Source organism: Littorina saxatilis, linkage group LG11 (genome assembly GCF_037325665.1).
Source record: "Littorina saxatilis isolate snail1 linkage group LG11, US_GU_Lsax_2.0, whole genome shotgun sequence".
Taxonomy (NCBI): Eukaryota; Metazoa; Mollusca; class Gastropoda; order Littorinimorpha; family Littorinidae; genus Littorina; species Littorina saxatilis.
Window position 1 is genome coordinate 24,628,094 of NC_090255.1, and position 19,605 is coordinate 24,647,698.

At 39.7% G+C, this 19,605-nt stretch overlaps 1 protein-coding gene across 1 annotated transcript in view; it reads right to left on the bottom strand.

Moving 5' to 3' along the window:
• Positions 1-16,412: 16,412 nt before the first annotated feature.
• LOC138980088 (mucin-2-like) overlaps positions 16,413-19,605 on the bottom strand; it is a 10,946-nt gene continuing 7,753 nt past the window's right edge. The window contains exons 5-6 of the mRNA XM_070352891.1: positions 18,956-19,049; positions 16,413-18,393 (exon numbers count right to left, since the gene is read on the bottom strand). Of these exons, the coding sequence (XP_070208992.1) occupies positions 16,478-18,393; positions 18,956-19,049 (2,010 nt within the window). The 3' untranslated portion in view covers positions 16,413-16,477. The remainder of the gene's footprint in view (positions 18,394-18,955; positions 19,050-19,605) is intronic.

Consider the following 19,605-nt stretch of genomic DNA (forward strand, 5'->3'; position numbering starts at 1 on the left):
GAAATCGACAAACGGTAACACAAACTCAATCACTCCGTCACACACACACACACACACACACACACACAGAAAGAGCATAGGTGAAACTGTGCAAGAAAGCGAGACACTAGATCTAGATCTGTCTGTCTGCATGTAGCCTACTTACAAGGACACGACTGCCAACTAGTCTCGGCGCGCTCAAAATAATAATGACCGAGACTGTCAGTACTTCCTTCGCGTGACGTCTAACCCTCTTACGTCATAATGTGACGTCAATGTAATGTGACGTCTTCAAATGTTAGAGTTTCTACCACAGACATACACACGCACAGACGCACGCACGCACGCACGCACAGACAGACAAAGTTACGATCGCATAGGCTACACTTACGTGAGCCAAAAAGGTTATTCAGCCAGTAAACCTTAGTCATCCAGTCATTCTAGTCATTGTAACCATCTTCTCGTCATTTTTTCTATCTTCTGTACAGGTTGGAGTCAAATGATCAGGTATGGCAACCATTTAAAAAAAAGAAAGAAAAGTTATTCTGCCTGTACTTTAGTCATCTAGTCATTCTAGTCATTGTAACTTTCAACGAAAGCGTCAAATATCCTTACGGGACAGCAAAAGCATCAGCTGAAATATTTCATTAAGATAACATTGAAATGTACATACATTTTGTTTCATGTAACCTTGACTGCAATATTTTCATTCCATTTCAACAGCTATTTTGTTAATGTACCCATAGTGGTTACTCAGAGATTAAGAGGCTGTTTCTTGTTTCTATTTCCCGCAGTGGGGCACTGCGGTTATGAAATTAAAAGCCCCTCCTGTTTTTGGAACCGCAGGAGCTTTCTAGTTTGCTGTTAGGTAGATTTTTGGTTCCTCTTTCCTGTCATGCTCTCTTTTTCTTCATGAATTCTTTTCTTTTTTCTGCCTTCTTGCTCATTCACCTGTATTTTTTCCAAAAATCTCTTCTCTTGCCGCTTGTCTCGCGATTCATGTATAGTTTAATCTGTTAGTGTTCTGATGTAAGTCCAGCAGTAGATAGGTTAAGCCTATTTTAACATACTGGAAACTGGTAATCTTCCAGTAGGTATTAATTTAGTTTTACTAAAGCCTGCTGGGACACAAATAATGGGTTAGTGCATTTGTAAACAGGAATCGCTTGACAAGTGGCCCCCTTCATCCCCCCTTCCTCGTCCTGATATGGCTCTGCGTAGTCGGCTGGACGTTAAGCAACAAATAAACAAACAAACAAACAATTGTTTCTATTTGTGTTTTGAAATAGTAATATTGAATATATTACTAGGAGAAAAAGAGGATGGTAGTACATGTATTTTTATGTTCACCTGAAGCATAATATGTAAACCTGGCTATATTACCACACTTTTCATGTTGGCATTAATGACATAACAATGTGAAGCTTCATGTAGTTGTTAAGTTTATTTTTTAAATTATTTTTTTTTTGTACAAAAAAACTAAACAATTAACAGATAATTGTGAATTTAAAAACAATTTTCACAGACTTAGTTGTTTGTTTCACAGCCTGTGTTAGTCGTTCACAATAAAAAAAAAAAGAGTTTCTCTTGAAATAATTATGCAGAAATTTTGAGAATTAATTGTTTTGTTATTCAACTAATATTAATGTCTATATTTACTGAACGTCATCAACAGTGAGTGAAGTACATGTTTAAGATGGTAATGTATATACATGTAATGCACTGCCCTGTTGTTTTACAAATAAATTCAATTGTTAAATAATCAAACTTTGGTCACAAGAAAGGATATAAGTTCTTGTATGCTAGAGACTGCAAGTAGATTAAAAAAATGATACATTCCCCTTCCCCTGAAGTTTAATTAATCAGCAATTGTTATATCTGTTTCATTTCCTTGAACATATTTACTTGGAATACAAAATTGTAAGGTCTCTGCCAGTGTCCGTGCAATATTTGTTGGATCTTTTACATTTATGTTGTTTTGAAAGTATTACTTTACACATATAATTCTCAGTTTTGCAGTCTTTAAGATCTTTTGATTTTGTATTTTGAAAGTATTACTTAACATGTAAAATGTATTTGGTGCAGAGTCTACATAGATCTTCTGTTTTGTATTTGAACAATATTACTTGATGTGTAGTCTGTTTTGTATTTTGAAAGTATTACTTTACACATATAATTCTCATTTTTGCAGTCTACATTTTTAGATCTTTTGATTTTGTATTTTGAAAGTATTACTTAACATGTAAAATGTATTTGGTGCAGAGTCTACATAGATCTTCTGTTTTGTATAATTTGAACAATATTACTTGTAGTAGTCTGTTTTGTATTTTGAAAGTATTACTTTCCAAGTATAATTCCCTCTGTGCAATTACTTTATGTTTGTAACTCTTTCTGCAGTGCAGTCAACGTAGATATTCTTCTTTTTTTGTGTTTGGAAAATATTACTTTACGATTTTAATTCCCTTTGTGGATTTTCTACTTAGGTCTTCTGTTTTGTTGTTTGAAAGTATTACTTTAAAGTATATATGTACATAATTCTTTTTGCGCAATCTACTTAAATCTGTTGTTTTGTTATTTGAAAGAATTACTTTAATTTTAATATATTATTTGCTTTGTGCAGATTGTTCAGAAATTCTGTTTTGTTTTTTGAAAGTAAATCTTCATGTATATAAATCCCTTTGAGCATAGTCAACCAAGATGTGATCTGTGTCATTGTTTACTTTGAGTCTTTCTTTAAGACCTTGATTCTGTTTGCGGTGCTAATTTGACTGATCATGTGCTTAAGGAACTGTCTGTGTTAAATTTTGTATCCAGCTGGTTTAAATGGTTTTGATAACTAAAAGTCTGAGCTCCTTTTTTGCTGTTTAAAAAAACTGCTCATACAGATTAAGAGCAGTCTGATATAAACTGTCTTGCTGATACTGCAGGCGTAATCAAGAATAATGATCTGATGAAGCAGTTAAAGCTCGCTTTCATGTGTTCAAGATTTGCCGACACCTCTCACGCATAAAAGGGGGAAACTATTTGCAGGTGATTTATACGGCCGTTGCATCTTTGATAGCATATGTTTGATTCAACCTTAACCCTTGGGCTGGTTGTCGCGACATATGTCGTGCTACTTTACGTATACTGTCACCTGGTTGTCACGACATATGTCGCGCTACTGGCTCAGTCTGTTTGGTCGGTTCCGATTACCTCCCATGGATGCGAAAACCTATATGACAGTTTATTTTTTATTTTTCTCTCTGTTAATTCACCAGTGGCTATATAACATGTGTTACAGAATTGCACCAGTGTATTGGTTAAGACAGGCGTTGTGAAGTCAATTCCAGACCGGAGACGGGAGAGTTCGTGGTAGTTTCAACCCATGCATGAACAAAGAAGAAGAATTAAGATTTTACCTTTCTTAAATGGTGACTATTAGTATTAATTACAAATGATAAGGTCACAGACCACCACGACAATAGCAACACCTGTTACATGAGAGTATTAATATGAAGCATTGCCCACTATGGAGTGTAAACAATTTTAGGTTCACACATTATGTTTTTTGTTTGTTCACACTTGTACTGATCGATTCTATGTAGTCAATTTAGAAACCCTGGTCTCTGAGACTCTCTCTCTCTCTCTCTCTCTCTCTCTCTCTCTCTCTCTCTCTCTCTCTCTCTCTCTCTCTCTCTCTCTCTCTCTCTCTCTCTCTCTCTCTCTCTCTCCTTCTTCCTCTCCTTTTTCCTTTCATTCTCTCTATCTCTCTTTCTCTCTATCCCTCTCTCCCCCTTTCTCTCTCTCCCCCTCTTTTAACAAAGGACAGATTGTAAGAAAAGGCCTAGCCTTAAATCTCAATCCTTTGTACAATAAAGTTCAGTTCTCTCTCTCTCTCTCTCTCTCTCTCTCTCTCTCTCTCTCTCTCTCTCTCTCTCTCTCTCTCTCTCTCTCTCTCTCTCTCTCTCTCTCTCTCTCTGTACAAGTGTGTGTTTGTGTGTGCGTATGTATCAAATTTTGGGTGTTTGGGTGCAAGAGAAGGGTCCGGTTGAATGTTGATTTTGATCAGTTTTTATTCTTCACTTTGTTTGCCTATGTGGATTGTCAGGCAGGGTTGAAAAATGATGGGAGGAGGGGGGGGGGGTGGAAGGGGGGGGGGGGGGGGGGGCAAGGATAGCTGTAGGATCAAGTGGACCTTTGTTAATTTGTGTATTTAGGTACATCATGCTGATCAAATCGTTACATGTATGTCATACTATCTAGTCAACTTACTCCAAGCTTTTATGTTTGTTCAATTTTTTTTATGAAGTCTAGAAGGTGAAGTACCATTTTGTGATTTTTAACATTTGATTCCCATTAGTATTATTGTTTTCCTGTTATCCAAACAGCATGGTGCTTATTCGCATGAGTTGTTCAATGCTCAAACTCTAGTTTACTATTTTTTGTATGAACTATGGTTTTTTAGACGTATGTTCGGAAATAACTGTCGGGTTTATTTAGGTTGTGAAAGAGTGAATAGACTCTTGCTTTTACTGAGTCAATCTTTCCCACATGACAATATTATAGGCCAGTCAGTAGCATGGGCTAGGGATAACCCCCCGCGGGTTAGGAGGAAGAATTTACCCGATGCTCCCCAGCATGTCGTAAGAGGCGACTAACGGATTCTATTTCTCCTTTTACCCTTGTTAAGTGTTTCTTGTATAGAATATAGTCAATGTTTGTAAAGATTTTAGTCAAGCAGTATGTAAGAAATGTTAAGTCCTTTGTACTGGAAACTTGCATTCTCTCAGTAAGGTCATATATTGTACTACGTTGCAAGCCCCTGGATCAATTTTTTGATTAGTGCTTTTGTGAACAAGAAACAATTAACAAGTGGCTCTATCCCATCTCCCCCCTTCCCCCGTCGCGATATAACCCTCGTGGTTGAAAACGACGTTAAACACCAAATAAAGAAAGAAAGAAAGTTGCAAGCCCCTGGATCAATTTTTTTATTAGTGCTTTTGTGAACAAGAAACAATTAACATGTGGCTCTATCCCGTCTCCCCCCCTTTCCCCGTCGCGATATAACCTTCGTGGTTGAAAACGACGTTAAACACCAAATAAAGAAAGAAAGAAAGTTCCAAGCCCCTGGATCAATTTTTTGATTAGTGCTTTTGTGAACAAGAAACAATTAACAAGTGGCTCTATCCCATCTCCCCCCCTTTCCCCGTCGCGATATAACCCTCGTGGTTGAAAACGACGTTAAACACCAAATAAAGAAAGTAAAGCGAGGGGTGTCTGAAACAGGTGACGTGGACAAGGAGCACCTGTAGAATTTAAGCTTGCCTCACTAAAAGCAAGAGTATTCACTCTTCCACAACCCATGCAATCTGACAGAGTTACATCTGTAGTTCATCTATTAACAATACAGGGTATGTGTGTGTTTCCAAGTAAATGGATAATAGTATCACTTGCAAAACTCTCTGGCAGATGTGAGGTAGTTTTTCATAATCCATTTGACATGAAGGAATGTAATTGTTAGAGTTCGAAAGGAGTGCAGGATTTTCAACAAGCTACTATGACTTGATATGTTTGAGTGTGCAATCCTTTTTAAATTTTTTTTTTATAAGATATCTGCAAACCTCTGGTTCTGTGTCAAAGTGTTTTTGACATACAACATAAAAGTAGACGTTCCCGATATATATACTAGAGGACTTGCATGCTTGCATTTGAGCACATATGTTTTAAATGTCCGAGTATTCCAAATGAATTTATCTTCTTTTTTTGTTTTGTTTCCGTCCTTACACCTGTTCCTTGTCCCGTTGTGCTCTCACACCAAAGGAATTAATCTATTTCTACTGTATTTTATTTTGTTCGTTTGATTTTAATTAGCAAAATATGCGGGATGACAAAAGGCTATCCAGAACTTGTCAAATGGTGAAACCATCTTTTCTTGCCAATGTTAAACTTTTGTTTTCTTGTTTTCTTTGAATGTGTCTCTTAATAGGTTTTACTCGATGAATGAATTTGTATTCACATTATGTAAATATGGAGTGTCTTTGAATGACATTTCTGTTTAAAAAAACACACATGTTTCTTTAAATTTTTCAGTATGTTGTCCAAACATAACATCTGCCTTGGTCTCTTTGTGTGTGTGTGTGTGTGTGTGTGTGTGTGTGTGTGTGTGTGTGTGTGTGTGTGTGTGTGTGTGTGTGTGTGTGTGTGTGTGTGTGTGAATAAATTGACAATCTTAGGTTCTTAGATGAGGCTAAGGATCTGTCTGCTTCACTCTCTTGCAATTCTTTCCCACAAGCTCAGAACAACAACACACACAACGGCACACACCATCACACGTATACCCAAGCAAGCACGCACACACACACACATGTATAGACACATACACACACACACACATGTATAGACACACACACATACAATATCCACACACATCCACACACACACACCCACACACACACACATCCACACACACCCACACCCACATACACACATACAATATCCACACACACATCTACACACACACACACAAACACACATACACACACACACACACTATCCACACACACATACACACTACTGTAAGGGGAAACTATGCGCGTATATTCGTGTACGGTATAATTAGCAAGAATTTAAAATGCTAATGCAGTGATTTTACTTTCATCTCATACATCCATCATACCTTCAGGGCAAAGTCTCTTTTCGGTTCGAACAAAATGTTAAAACTGTTTCTAAATTCATGAGCATTGTAATTTTTCTGTAGCCGCAGGCAAATTTTGATATTTTTTATCACGGTTTAGATCTCTCCCGAGGGTGGGGATGTAGCTCAGTCGGTAGTGCGCTGGATTTGTATCCAGTTGGCCGCTGTCAGCGTGAGTTCGTCCCCACGTTCGGCGAGAGATTTATTTCTCAGAGTCAACTTAGTGTGCAGACTCTCCTCGGTGTCCGAACACCCCCGTGTGTACACGCGAGCACAAGACCACTGAAGTGCGCACGAAAATGTAATCCATGTCAGAGTTTGGTGGGTTATAGAAACACGAAAATACCCAGCATGCTTCCTCCGAAAACGGCGTAAAATTCCACTCGTGCAAAAAATACGAGTGTACGTGGGAGTTTCAGCCCACGAACGCAGAAGAAGAAGAAAAAGAAGATCTCTCCCTCTCCCTCTTTTTTTCCTCTCTCTCTCTCTCTCTCTCTCTCTCTCTCTCTCTCTCTCTCTCTCTCTCTCTCTCTCTCTCTCTCTCTCTCTGCCCACCCCCCTCTATCTCTCTTCCAAAGGACAGGTTGGAAGAATAGGCTTTGCCTAAAACCTTTATCCTTTTGTAATAAAGTTCTGAGTCTGAATCTCTCTCTCTCTCTCTCTAGCTCTCTCTCTCTCTCTCTCTCTCTCTCTCTCTCTCTCTCTCTCTCTCTCTCTCTCTCTCTCTCTCTCTCTGGTTCTCCCTCTCGCTCTCTCTTTTCTTGTTCATTTTGTTCAATGTTCACACTCTCATCACAAAGAAACACAATGGCAAAATTAGACCTTTTCACAAGGAGTCCATCTTTTTATTCCTCATGATACAGGACCAGCTCAACAAATGAGCCCTTATGTAACCTCAGTAACAATCACAAACTTGCTAAGCAGATAAAACCACACACACACATGATTTAAAAGCGAACAACAAGCAGCTGATAAGACTGAAGTACAGACTAGCAAATAAACCCAAGTGGATCTTTGTTAATATGTGTATTTAGGTACATCATGCTGATCAAATCGTTAAAAATATGTCATACTATCTAGTCAACTTACTCCAAGCTTTTATGTTTTTTCAATTTTTTTTTTATGAAGTCTAGAAGGTGAAGTACCATTTTGTGATTTTTAACATTTGATTCCCATTAGTATTATTGTTTTCCTGTTATCCAAACAGCATGGTGCTTATTCGCATGAGTTGTTCAATGCTCAAACTCTAGTTTACTATTTTTTGTATGAACTATGGTTTTTTAGACGTATGTTCGGAAATAACTGTCGGGTTTATTTAGGTTGTGAAAGAGTGAATAGACTCTTGCTTTTACTGAGTCAATCTTTCCCACATGACAATATTTTATGCCAGTCAGTAGCGAGGGCTAGGGATGTACCCCCCGCGGGTTAGGAGGAAGAATTTACCCGATGCTCCCCAGCATGTCGTAAGAGGCGACTAACGGATTCTATTTCTCCTTTTACCCTTGTTAAGTGTTTCTTGTATAGAATATAGTCAATGTTTGTGAAGATTTTAGTCAAGCAGTATGTAAGAAATGTTAAGTCCTTTGTACTGGAAACTTGCATTCTCTCAGTAAGGTCATATATTGTACTACGTTGCAAGCCCCTGGATCAATTTTTTGATTAGTGCTTTTGTGAACAAGAAACAATTAACAAGTGGCTCTATCCCATCTCCCCCCTTCCCCCGTCGCGATATAACCCTCGTGGTTGAAAACGACGTTAAACACCAAATAAATAAAGAAAGAAAGTTGCAAGCCCCTGGATCAATTTTTTGATTGGTGCTTTTGTGAACAAGAAACAATTAACATGTGGCTCTATTCCGTCTTCCCCCCTTTCCCCGTCGCGATATAACCTTCGTGGTTGAAAACGACCTTAAACACCAAATAAAGAAAGAAAGAAAGTTGCAAGCCCCTGGATCAATTTTTTGATTAGTGCTTTTGTGAACAAGAAACAATTAACAAGTGGCTCTATCCCATCTTTCCCCGTCGCGATATAACCCTCGTGGTTGAAAACGACGTTAAACACCAAATAAAGAAAGTAAAGCGAGGGGTGTCTGAAACAGGTGACGTGGACAAGGAGCACCTGTAGAAAGCTTGCCTCACTAAAAGCAAGAGTATTCACACTTCAACAACCCATACAATCTGACAGAGTTACATCTATAGTTCATCTATTAGCAATACAGGGTATGTGTGTGTTTCCAAGTAAATGGATAATAGTATCACTTGCAAAACTCTCTGGCAGATGTGAGGTAGTTTTTCATAATCCATTGACATGAAGGAATGTAATTGTTCGAGTTCGAAAGGAGTGCAGGATTATCAACAAGCTACTATATATGAATATTGCTATTTCATATGTTACTTGGATTTCCATTGGTCAATTGGGCAAAACTGAGCTCATTGTAAAAGTGATATCGACGACATTTCCGTCGATATCAGTTTTGATATCGACGACCTCTTTATTGCTTCCCCACTTCAAAAACAAAAACACCTAAATTTAAAAACAAACAAATATATATGAAAATGTAATGATCCCAGAATTTAGTTGAGCAAGTGACTAAAGACTTTTTGACAGAAAAGACATTTTTAAATACTGAAAAGTACAAGAAAAGAGTGAACAAAAAGAAATAATAATCAGAGGGAGGGATATGGAACAGCCAAAACTGAGACAAATACTTTTGTAATTTCTTTACAGTACATACAAAATGTCCAGAAAATTAGCAATATATCTATCATTGACTGACTGTGTGATGATATCTTCTGCTATTGGTCTGTTTCGACAGTGACATCAAAATCTCGACCTCCGGTCTCGATTTTGATATCACTGTCTCAACAGACCATAGCAGAAGATATCATCACACAGTCCGTCAATATTGGGTACTATTGATATGTTTGAGTGCAATCCTTTTTTTTTTTAAGATATCTGCAAACCTCTGGTTCTGTGTCAACGTGTTTTTGACATACAACATAAAAGTAGACGTTCCCGATAAACGAGAGGACTATCAAATTAAAAATGAATGCTTGCATTTGAGCACATATATTTTAAATGTCCGAGTATTCCAAATGAATTAATCTTCTTTTTTTTCCGTCCTTACACCTGTTTTTTGATGTCCCGTTGAGCTCTCACACCAAATGAATTAAACTGTTTCTACTGTATTTTATTTTGTTCGTTTGATTTTAATTAGCAAAATATGCGGGATGACAAAAGGCTATCAAGAACTTGTTAAATGGTGAAACCATCTTTTCTTGCCAATGTTAAACTTTTTCATCTTTTTCTTTTCTTTTTTCTTTGTATTTGTCTCTTAATAGGTTTTACTCGATGAATGAATTTGTATTCACATTATGTAAAGGTGAAGTGTCTTTGAATGACATTTCTGTTTAAAAAAACACGTTTCTTTACATTTTTCAGTACAGTATATTGTCCAAACATAACATCTGCCTTGGTCTCTTTGTGTGTGTGTGTGTGTGTGTGTGTGTGTGTGTGTGTGTGTGTGTGTGTGTGTGTGTGTGTGTGTGTGTGTGTGTGTGTGTGTAGGTGTGTGTGAGTGAGTGAGTGATCGAGTGTGTGTATGTGTGTGTGTGTGTGTGTGTGAGTGAGTGAGTGATCGAGTGTGTGTGTGTGTGTGTGTGTGTGTGTGTGTGTGTGTGTGTGTGTGAATAAATTGACAATCTTAGGTTTTTAGATTAGGCCCTGAAGGTATGATGGATGTATGAGATGAAAGTAAAATCACTGCATTAGCATTTTAAATTCTTGCTAATTATACCGTACACGAATATACGCGCATAGTTTCCCCTTACAGTAGTGTGTATGTGTGTATGTGTGAGTGGGTATTGTGTGTGTGTGTGTGTGTGTGTGTGTGTGTGTGTAGATGTGTGTGTGTATATTGTGTGTGTGTTTGTGGATGTGTGTGGATATTGTATGTGTGTGTGTGTGGATGTGTGTGGATGTGTGTGGATATTGTATGTGTGTTTGTGTGTGTGTGTCTATACATGTGTGTGTGTGTGCGTGCTTGCTTGGGTATACGTGTGAGGGTGTGTGCGGGTGTGTGTGTTGTTGTTCTGAGCTTGTGGGAAAGAATTGCAAGAGAGTGAAGCAGACAGATCCTTAGCAAAGTCTTTTTTTGGTTCGAACAAAATGTTAAAACTGTTTCTAAATTCATGAGCATTGTAATTTGTCTGTAGCCGCAGGCACATTTTGATATTTTTTATCACGGCTTAGATCTCTCCTTCTTTTTCTCTCTCTCTCTGTGCCCACCCCCCCCTCTCTCTCTTCCAAAGGACAAGTTGGAAGAATAGGCTTTGCCTAAAACCTTTATCCTTTTGTAATAAAGTTCTAAGTCTGAGTCTCTCTCTCTCTCTCTCTCTCTCTCTCTCTCTCTCTCTCTCTCTCTCTCTCTCTCTCCCTCTCTCTCTCTCTCGTTCTCCCTCTCGCTCTCTCTTTTCTTGTTCATTTTGTTCAATGTTCACACTCTCATCACAAAGAAACACAATGGCAAAATTAGACCTTTTCACAAGGAGTCCATCTTTTTATTCCTCATGATACAGGACCAGCTCAACAAATGAGCCCTTATGCAACCTCAGTAGTAATAATCACAAACTTGCTAAGCAGATAAAACCACACACACTGACATGATTTAAAAGCGAACAACAAGCAGCTGATAAGACTGAAGTACAGACTAGCAAATAAACCCTCTTTTAAACTTAGTAACAATCGCATATTCGTATGCAATAAAAACTAAGAACCTGAAGAGAAAAAAAAGAAAAAATCCAAACTAACAAGAAGAAAATATATATCATAATGAAAAAGCCCTCCTTTCAGTAATAGCCACATATCCTTTAGAACTAAACACTTTAAACCTCAACATCAACAAACGAAAAAAGAAACTGATTAGAAGAAACTCCAACAAATAAGATCTCCTTTGAATTCAGTAATAATCATATATCCCTTAATCATAAACCAAAAACAAAAAAGTAGAAAAATCAACCAACAAGAAGGCATCCCAAGAAATAAGCCCTCTTTTATCCACAGTAAAACCTCAGTAATAATCATACATCCGTAAGCAATTAAACTTACCACACACACAAAAAAAGATTATAGCTCCCACAAAACGTGTTTCGTTTTTCATTTTTACATTTAGTCAAGTTTTGACTAAATGTTTTAACATAGAGGGGGAATCGAGACGAGGGTCGTGGTTTATGTGTGTGTGTGTGTGTGTGCGTGTGTGTGTGGTGTGTGTGTGTGTGTGTGTCTGTGTCTGTGCGCGTGTGTGTGTAGAGCGATTCAGACCAAACTACTGGACCGATCTTTATGAAGTTTGACATGAGAGTTACTGGGAATGATATCCCCGGACTTTTTTTTCTTTTTTTTCGATAAATACTTTTGATGACGTCATATCCGGCTTTTTGTAAAAGTTGAGGCGGCACTGTCACACCCTCATTTTTCAATAAAATTGATTGACATTTTTGTAAAGCAATCTTCGACGAAGGCCGGACTTCAGTATTGCATTTCAGCTTGGTGGCTTAAAAATTGATTGATGACTTTGGTCATTAAAAATCTGAAAATTGTAATAAATTTGTTTTGTATAAAACGATCCAAATTTACGTTCATCTTATTCTACATCATTTCCTGATTCCAAAAACATATAAATATGCTATATTTGGATTAAAAACAAGCTCTGAAAATTGAAAATATAAACATTATGATCAAAATTAAATTTCCGAAATCGATTTAAAAACAAGTTCATCTTATTTCTTGTCGGTTCCTGATTCCAAAAACATATAGATATGATATGTTTGGATTCAAAACATGTTCAGAAAGTTAAAACGAAGAGAGGTACAGAAAAGCGTGCTATGCAGCACAGCGAAACCACTACCGCGCTGAACAGGCTCGTCAGTTTCACTCCGTTATGCACAAGCGGCGGACTACGGTCATTGTGAAAAAATGCAGTGCGTTCAGTTTCATTCTGTGAGTTCCACAGCTTGACTAAATGTAGTAATATAGCCTTACGCGACTTGTTATTAATGTGACAACTGACTGACTATTAGGGTTTAACGTCCTCTTAGACCAACTGGTCTATATTGGGACAGGTATTGGTAATACGCTGAAGATAATTATGGTGTGATACCAGCATTAGGTTTGTCTCGTCAAAGTATCGAAATACGATCATGATAATCAGAGACGAGAGATGATGCATGCGTGTCTTCGTGTTTTCCAAGCCCTGAGACTTTCGCTGTGAACGTGGGATCTTTTTCGTGCGCATGTGTGCACACGGGGGTGTTCGGACACCGAAGAGAGTCTGCACAAAGTTTACTCCGAGAAATCCGTAAATCTCTCGCCGAACGTGGGGATCGAACCCACGCTGAAAGCGACCAACTGGCTACAAAGCCAGCGCGCTATCAACTGAGCTACGTCCCCGCCCTCATGTGACAACGGTCAGACCGAGGAAGACACAAAATGTATTTAACATTTATCAAGTGCATTAATACGACCATGGAGGACAGTCTGCACCAAGTGGACTCTGGGAAATAAATCCCTTGCCCAACGTGGAGATCGAACCCACGCCAATCAAATGTCATATTTTGGGCAAACACACAAGTAACATGGTTGTATCGATTTAATTTAGGTATATTGAGCTATTGAATTTTTACAATTGAACGCTCACAAACATGTTCTCTTTTCTAGGCCAGTCGCCTGCATGAGTATGAGGTTTAGTTCGGTGACCTTTGACGTCACATGGCTTAAAGAAGGTAAATAACAATGATAACAATAACTATAACAACACTTTATTGTCCATTAACAAATTTCATAAAAAAATTGAACATTTTCTTTGTCACACCCTGCCTTCCTGTAACAGATTATAACGAACATCTTATAAACATTTCAGCTTCTGCTTAAATGCTGTTATGAACTTCAAGGCAGACACAGTTGTCTCGAGTAGAGTGGAGGCGATTCTCGAGCAGACGATTAGTGCTCCATATATGGGTCAATCTTTATTTGGTTTAGCCTCTCGCCAGTGTGTCTAAGTAGCCCGGATGTTCAAGTAACAACGGTCACTCCAAGACTAATTGTTGTGCCTCATCCAGTCCGATTCTTATTTGGTTGAGTCTGGCATCTTAAGACCCGTATCAGACGCCAGGCTATCATCGCTAGCAGCAAGTCACTTTCCAAGTATCCTCAGCGTTTTCAAGAAACAAGTCCTTTCTTCTGAACGGTTTGGGTTTTGCATTGTTCTAATTTTGAATATGTGGTAATTAGACTCTGAGCAATTGTTTACGAGGCCTGGGGAAGCCTGAAGTTTAGTTGGCGATTGTTTGATCTAAAATGTTCGCATCCTGCCTTGCCGACTTGACATTTGGTCAACTTGGTTCTATTCATCATGTTTTGAAAATCTTGTGAATTATTTCTAAGCATGGGCTATGAGAGAAAATCCAGCGTTGAATCGATTCCATTGAATCATTTACGCTTAACAAAAATTCTACAGCCTAGCTGCTTCCTGCTCAGATCGACAAGTTGACACGGGTGTCAGTGACAAATAAACTCAACGGAGCAATAACAACAACAACAACAACAACAACAACAACAACAACAACAACAACAACAACAACAACAATCCCCACTCTGCGATGGGAGCAGTCTCGTTTGTGTTTTATATACAAGTGGAAGGAATTTGATATCTGACGTGATTTAAGCCAGGGCAAATCGATGGCAATTTACAAAGTGCACGTGTTGATATTTTGTGCGCATGGTTAATTGTTTGATGTAGGTTGTACATTTAATTGTTCTATTCTGTATAATGTTCTTTTGTAAAGGGCCTAGGGCCGGCGGACACGAAGGTTAGGCACTTAAAAATGTCCAGTTATTATTATTATTACAGGGGAAAAGAGCGTTCTTCAGTGTTAGACAACATCTTAGACAACGTATCTTCATTGCAAGACACAATCTTAGACAGGGTCTTCAGTTTTCCAACATTACTCGTTGCCAACATTTTACCCTTTGCAGTGATGTTCAAATCTTGATGACTGGTACAGTAAGGCAGCTGCTTTTAATTAACGCATCCATTTAAGTTTAAGACGTTGCCTGTAGAGGAGACCTTTGTTTCCGTCCTCTCTTTGAGCAGGGTTAAACCCTGGATACATGCGCTTTATAAATATAATGCATTATTATTATTATTATTATTATTATTATTATTATTATTATTATTTAAGTTATTGAGACATCCCAGTGCACTAAGGGATTTATAGAGCAAATCGAGAAAATTCATTATTGAACGGCGAAGCGCATAGCGCTGAGTTCAATACTTATTTTCGAGATTTGCTCTATAAATCCCCTAGTGCACTGGGATTGTTTCAATAACGATATTGTCAGTACCGCCAGAGAAAAAAAAAAGATTCAAAACGCACATTTTGCAACGCGCATTTGGATAGGCGTAACTGTGTGGTCAGGTTTGTGTCATATCTACTTGTGTGTGGGCTGTCTCAAGTGTGTCGTGCTTTCGTCACACGCAAACTCTTGTTTTAATTTCTGTTGGTAAATTCCAGTGTAGCGTTAAGCTAAAAAGTGATGATCTTTCATAGAGACCTCATTTAAACTCGGAGAAAGGACTGTGCTCTTAGTTATTTGCGATTCGAAACCTTCATCGAGCTTCGACAGATTGACTGTGCAGAGTGTTGCCCCTTGAATTGACTCCAAGGCCACGGTTTGCACATTTTCAAAGTAAATGTGGTATGTTTCTCGTGTTGTATCTTCACTCATCGGGGAGACTGGTACTATATATGAACCGTAAGAATGCTGTGAACCCTACACGTATTATGTCCCCATTGTTTGTTTGTTCACATTTGCCCAACATGTTTGCTGCGGGGTTTATGTCGTCTGCTAGGCGGCTAGGGCAATCGAACCACGGCACTGCACTGCAGTCTCATTTCAAAAACAACAATTGCTCGTCTGCACGCATGAGGCAGGCTGGTAATAAGTTTTATACATGGTAAGAACGTTCTTAACCCTACACGTTTTCGATTCCGATTGTTGTTGCCTTGAAATAATAATTCGGAAACCATTCATTTACTGAACTGATGCAGTTGTATTTCAGTGTAGTCTACTATAACAGAGTCGACTTTCAAATGCTGGTCTAGCTGATACGTTATCGGAATAACACTTGTGTTTTTTGTTTGCCGCTGGTCATTTTACACTAACTCATCATTTAGTAATGTGGTTAATAAGCTACATGCCACTAACACGGCATGAGAAGAATCTTTGCAAGTCAAAACGAGAAGAGACCATTTGTGGAAGAGATACAGCCGCTTCTATTTTTAGATCAGTGGTCTTAACTGTGGCACAGGCGCCTGCAATCTGTCAGGAAAAAAACCCTTCTGCTTTGAGCCGCAGGAATGTATGGTTATTTTTTGGTAAAGTGAAGAATATACGCTACATGTTATTAATTAATTCTGAGGATGAGAGTACAGTCTCGCTTTGGCAAAGGGCGTAAGAATACGCTCTGTGGAAATGTTAGTGCACTCCAAGAGTGCGCTAACAGATTTAAGCGCATCGCCATTAGCCAATCAACTGGTTCACATCAGTCATGTGACACCAGTACTTACTGACAATTATTATTATAATTATAGGGGCTTTGGGCACATTTCAGGCAGTAATGCTTCGCAGTGTTCCATGTGTGTACCCGGTTGCGTAAAGTAAAAAAAAAAAACCGACACAAGCCCCCACCCACCCCTACCTCCACCCCCCATCCCCCTCGGAGGGGGACACGTCAAAGCTTGCTGGACAGTCGCATTGCGCGATTTATCTACGTCCACGGGGGCCGTCACGCCTCCGATAACGGACACGAAAGTTACGGCGGAAAAAGGGTCTTGATTTTAGCAGCCTTTTGGTGGGAGTAGTGGTAGGAGAGGTAGTAGGAGAAGTAGTGGGGGAAGTAGTGGGAGAGGTAGTGGAAGAAGTAGTAGGAGAAGTAGTGGGAGAAGTAGTGGGAGAGGTAGTAGGAGAGGTAGTGGGGGAAGTAGTGGTAGGAGAGGTAGTAGTAGAAGACGTTGTGGGAGAAGTAGTGGGAGATGTCGTGGGAGAAGTAGTGGGAGAAGTAGTGGGAGAAGTAGCAGGAGAAGTAGTGGGAGAGGTAGTGGGAGAAGTAGTGGGAGAAGTAGTGGGAGAGGTAGTGGGAGAGGTAGTGGGGGAAGTAGTGGTAGGAGAGGTAGTAGTAGAAGACGTTGTGGGAGAAGTAGTGGGAGATGTCGTGGGAGAAGTAGTAAAAGTTGTAGTGGGAGAGGTAGTCGGAGAAGACGTAGTGGGAGAAGTAGTGGGGGAAGTAGTGGGAGAGGTTGTGGGAGAAGTAGTAGGAGAAGTAGTGGGAGAGGTAGTGGGAGAAGTAGTGGGAGGGGTTGTGGGAGAAGTAGTAGGATAAGTAGTGGGAGAAGTAGTGGGGGAAGTAGTGGGAGAAGTAGTGGGAGAAGTAGTGGGAGAAGTAGTAGGAGAGGTAGTGGGAGAGGTAGTGGGAGAAGTAGTAGGAGAAGTAGTAGGAGAAGTAGTGGGAGAAGTAGTGGGAGAAGTAGTGGGAGAAGTAGTAGGAGAAGTAGTGGGGGAAGTAGTGGGAGAGGTTGTGGGAGAAGTAGTAGGAGAAGTGGTGGGAGAGGTAGTGGGAGAAGTAGTGGGAGAGGTTGTGGGAGAAGTAGTAGGAGAAGTAGTGGGAGAAGTAGTGGGGTAAGTAGTGGGAGAAGTAGTGGGAGAGGTTGTGGGGGAAGTAGTAGGAGAAGTAGTGGGAGAAGTAGTGGGGGAAGTAGTGGGAGAAGTAGTGGGAGAGGTTGTGGGAGAAGTAGTAGGAGAAGTAGTGGAAGAAATAGTGGGAGAGGTAGTGGGAGAAGTAGTGGGAGAAGTAGTAGGAGAAGTAGTGGGAGAGGTTGTGGGAGAAGTAGTAAGAGAAGTAGTGGGAGAAGTAGTGGGAGAGGTAGTAGGAGAAGTAGTGGGAGAAGTAGTGGAAGAAGTAGTGGGAGAGGTAGTGGGAGAAGTAGTGGGAGAGGTAGTGGAAGAAGTAGTAGGAGAAGTAGTGGGAGAAGTAGTGGGAGAGGTAGTAGGAGAAGTAGTGGGAGAAGTAGTGGGAGAGGTTGTGGGAGAAGTAGTGGGAGAAGTAGTAGGAGAAGTAGTGGGAGAGGTAGTGGAAGAAGTAGTAGGAGAAGTAGTGGGAGAAGTAGTGGGAGAGGTAGTAGTAGAAGACGTTGTGGGAGAAGTAGTGGGAGAGGTTGTGGGAGAAGTAGTAGGAGAAGTAGTAGGAGTTGTAGTGGGAGAGGTAGTCGGGGAAGACGTAGTGGGAGAAGTAGTAGAAGGGGCAGTGGTAGAGGTAGTAGAAGACGTAGCGGGAGAAGTAGTGGGAAAAGTCGGAGTGGTAGAATCAGTACGATTGACGACAGGCCCAATAGAGCATGCCAGCACAGTGGCTTCCACGCTCAAAACCTGCGTGTCCCCAATACTAAAGTCAAACAGCTCCACACTGACGCCCGTTGGGGTGGCGTGGACAGCCACCCGTAGCCCCAAGGCGTTGACCTCTGGGTTATAACCATAACCGTAGGGGAGGACGGTTTGCCGTGCGTCCACATCTGCCCTGAAGCTTCTGATTCCATGGAAGATCAAAGGTGTTGCTTCATATTTGTTGGCAAACTGGTATTCGACCCTGCGGTCATCTCGGTCTAGAGTTACTCTTCGCACCTCACCTGTTAGAAATAGAGTGAAGAGTCCGTGAATCGATTTTTTAAAAGTTTTCTCTGCCTTGAAATATGTTTATTGCATGAGGCTTTTATTGTCACATTGACGAGCGTAAAGCGATCTACTGTCAAAACAAACGCACATTCAACTGCGTGTTTATGGATTGATTAACTATTGACTGATTGATTGATTGATTGATTGATCGATTGATTGATCGATTGATTGATCGATTGATTCATTGATATATTGATTGATTCATTCATTCGTTATTTTTTTTCCTGTCTCGCTTAACTTTCTTTCGTTCTTTCTCTCTTTCTTTCCTTCTTTCTTTCTTTCTTTCTGTCTGTCTTTTTTTTCTCTCTTTGTTCTGTCTGTCTGTCTGTCTGTCTTTCTTTCTTTGGTCCTGTCTTTACTTATTTATTTCCTTCCTTCTTATATTCAATCCTACCTTCTACCCTTTGTTTACTTTTTTCTGTTCGGCGACTTTATCTTAACCTACAAAACTACAAGCACAATCATTGGGAGTAAAACTTGTACCGATAACACGATTGCCTTGACGGCAACACTTACATGTTCTTCGTGTCTCTTGTGTTCTACTGCCTTCCAGCCTCGTTGATTCTGTCTCCACACTGTCGCTGAACACTTCAAACGCATTGCCAAGCACCTGTAAAACAGACCATGAACAGTGAACATGAGAACATGTGAACATAGGATCAGTAGACGGTGAACATAGGATCACATTCTTCAAACGCATTGCCAAGTAACTGTAAAACAGACCATGACCAGTGAACATGTGAACATAGGATCAGTAGACGGTGAACATAGGATCACATTCTTCAAACGCATTGCCAAGTAACTGTAAAACAGACCATGACCAGTGAACATGTGAACATAGGATCAGTAGACGGTGAACATAGGATCACATTCTTCAAACGCATTGCCAAGTAACTGTAAAACAGACCATTACCAGTGAACATGTGAACATAGGATCAGTAGACAGTGAACATAGGATCACATTCTTCAAACGCATTGCCAAGTAACTGTAAAACAGACCATTACCAGTGAACATGTGAACAAAGGATCAGTAGACAGTGAACATAGGATCACATTCTTCAAACGCATTGCCAAGTAACTGTAAAACAGACCATGAGCAGTGAACATGGGAACATATAGGATCAAAGAACATAGGATCGAATTCTTCAAACGCATTACCAAGCACC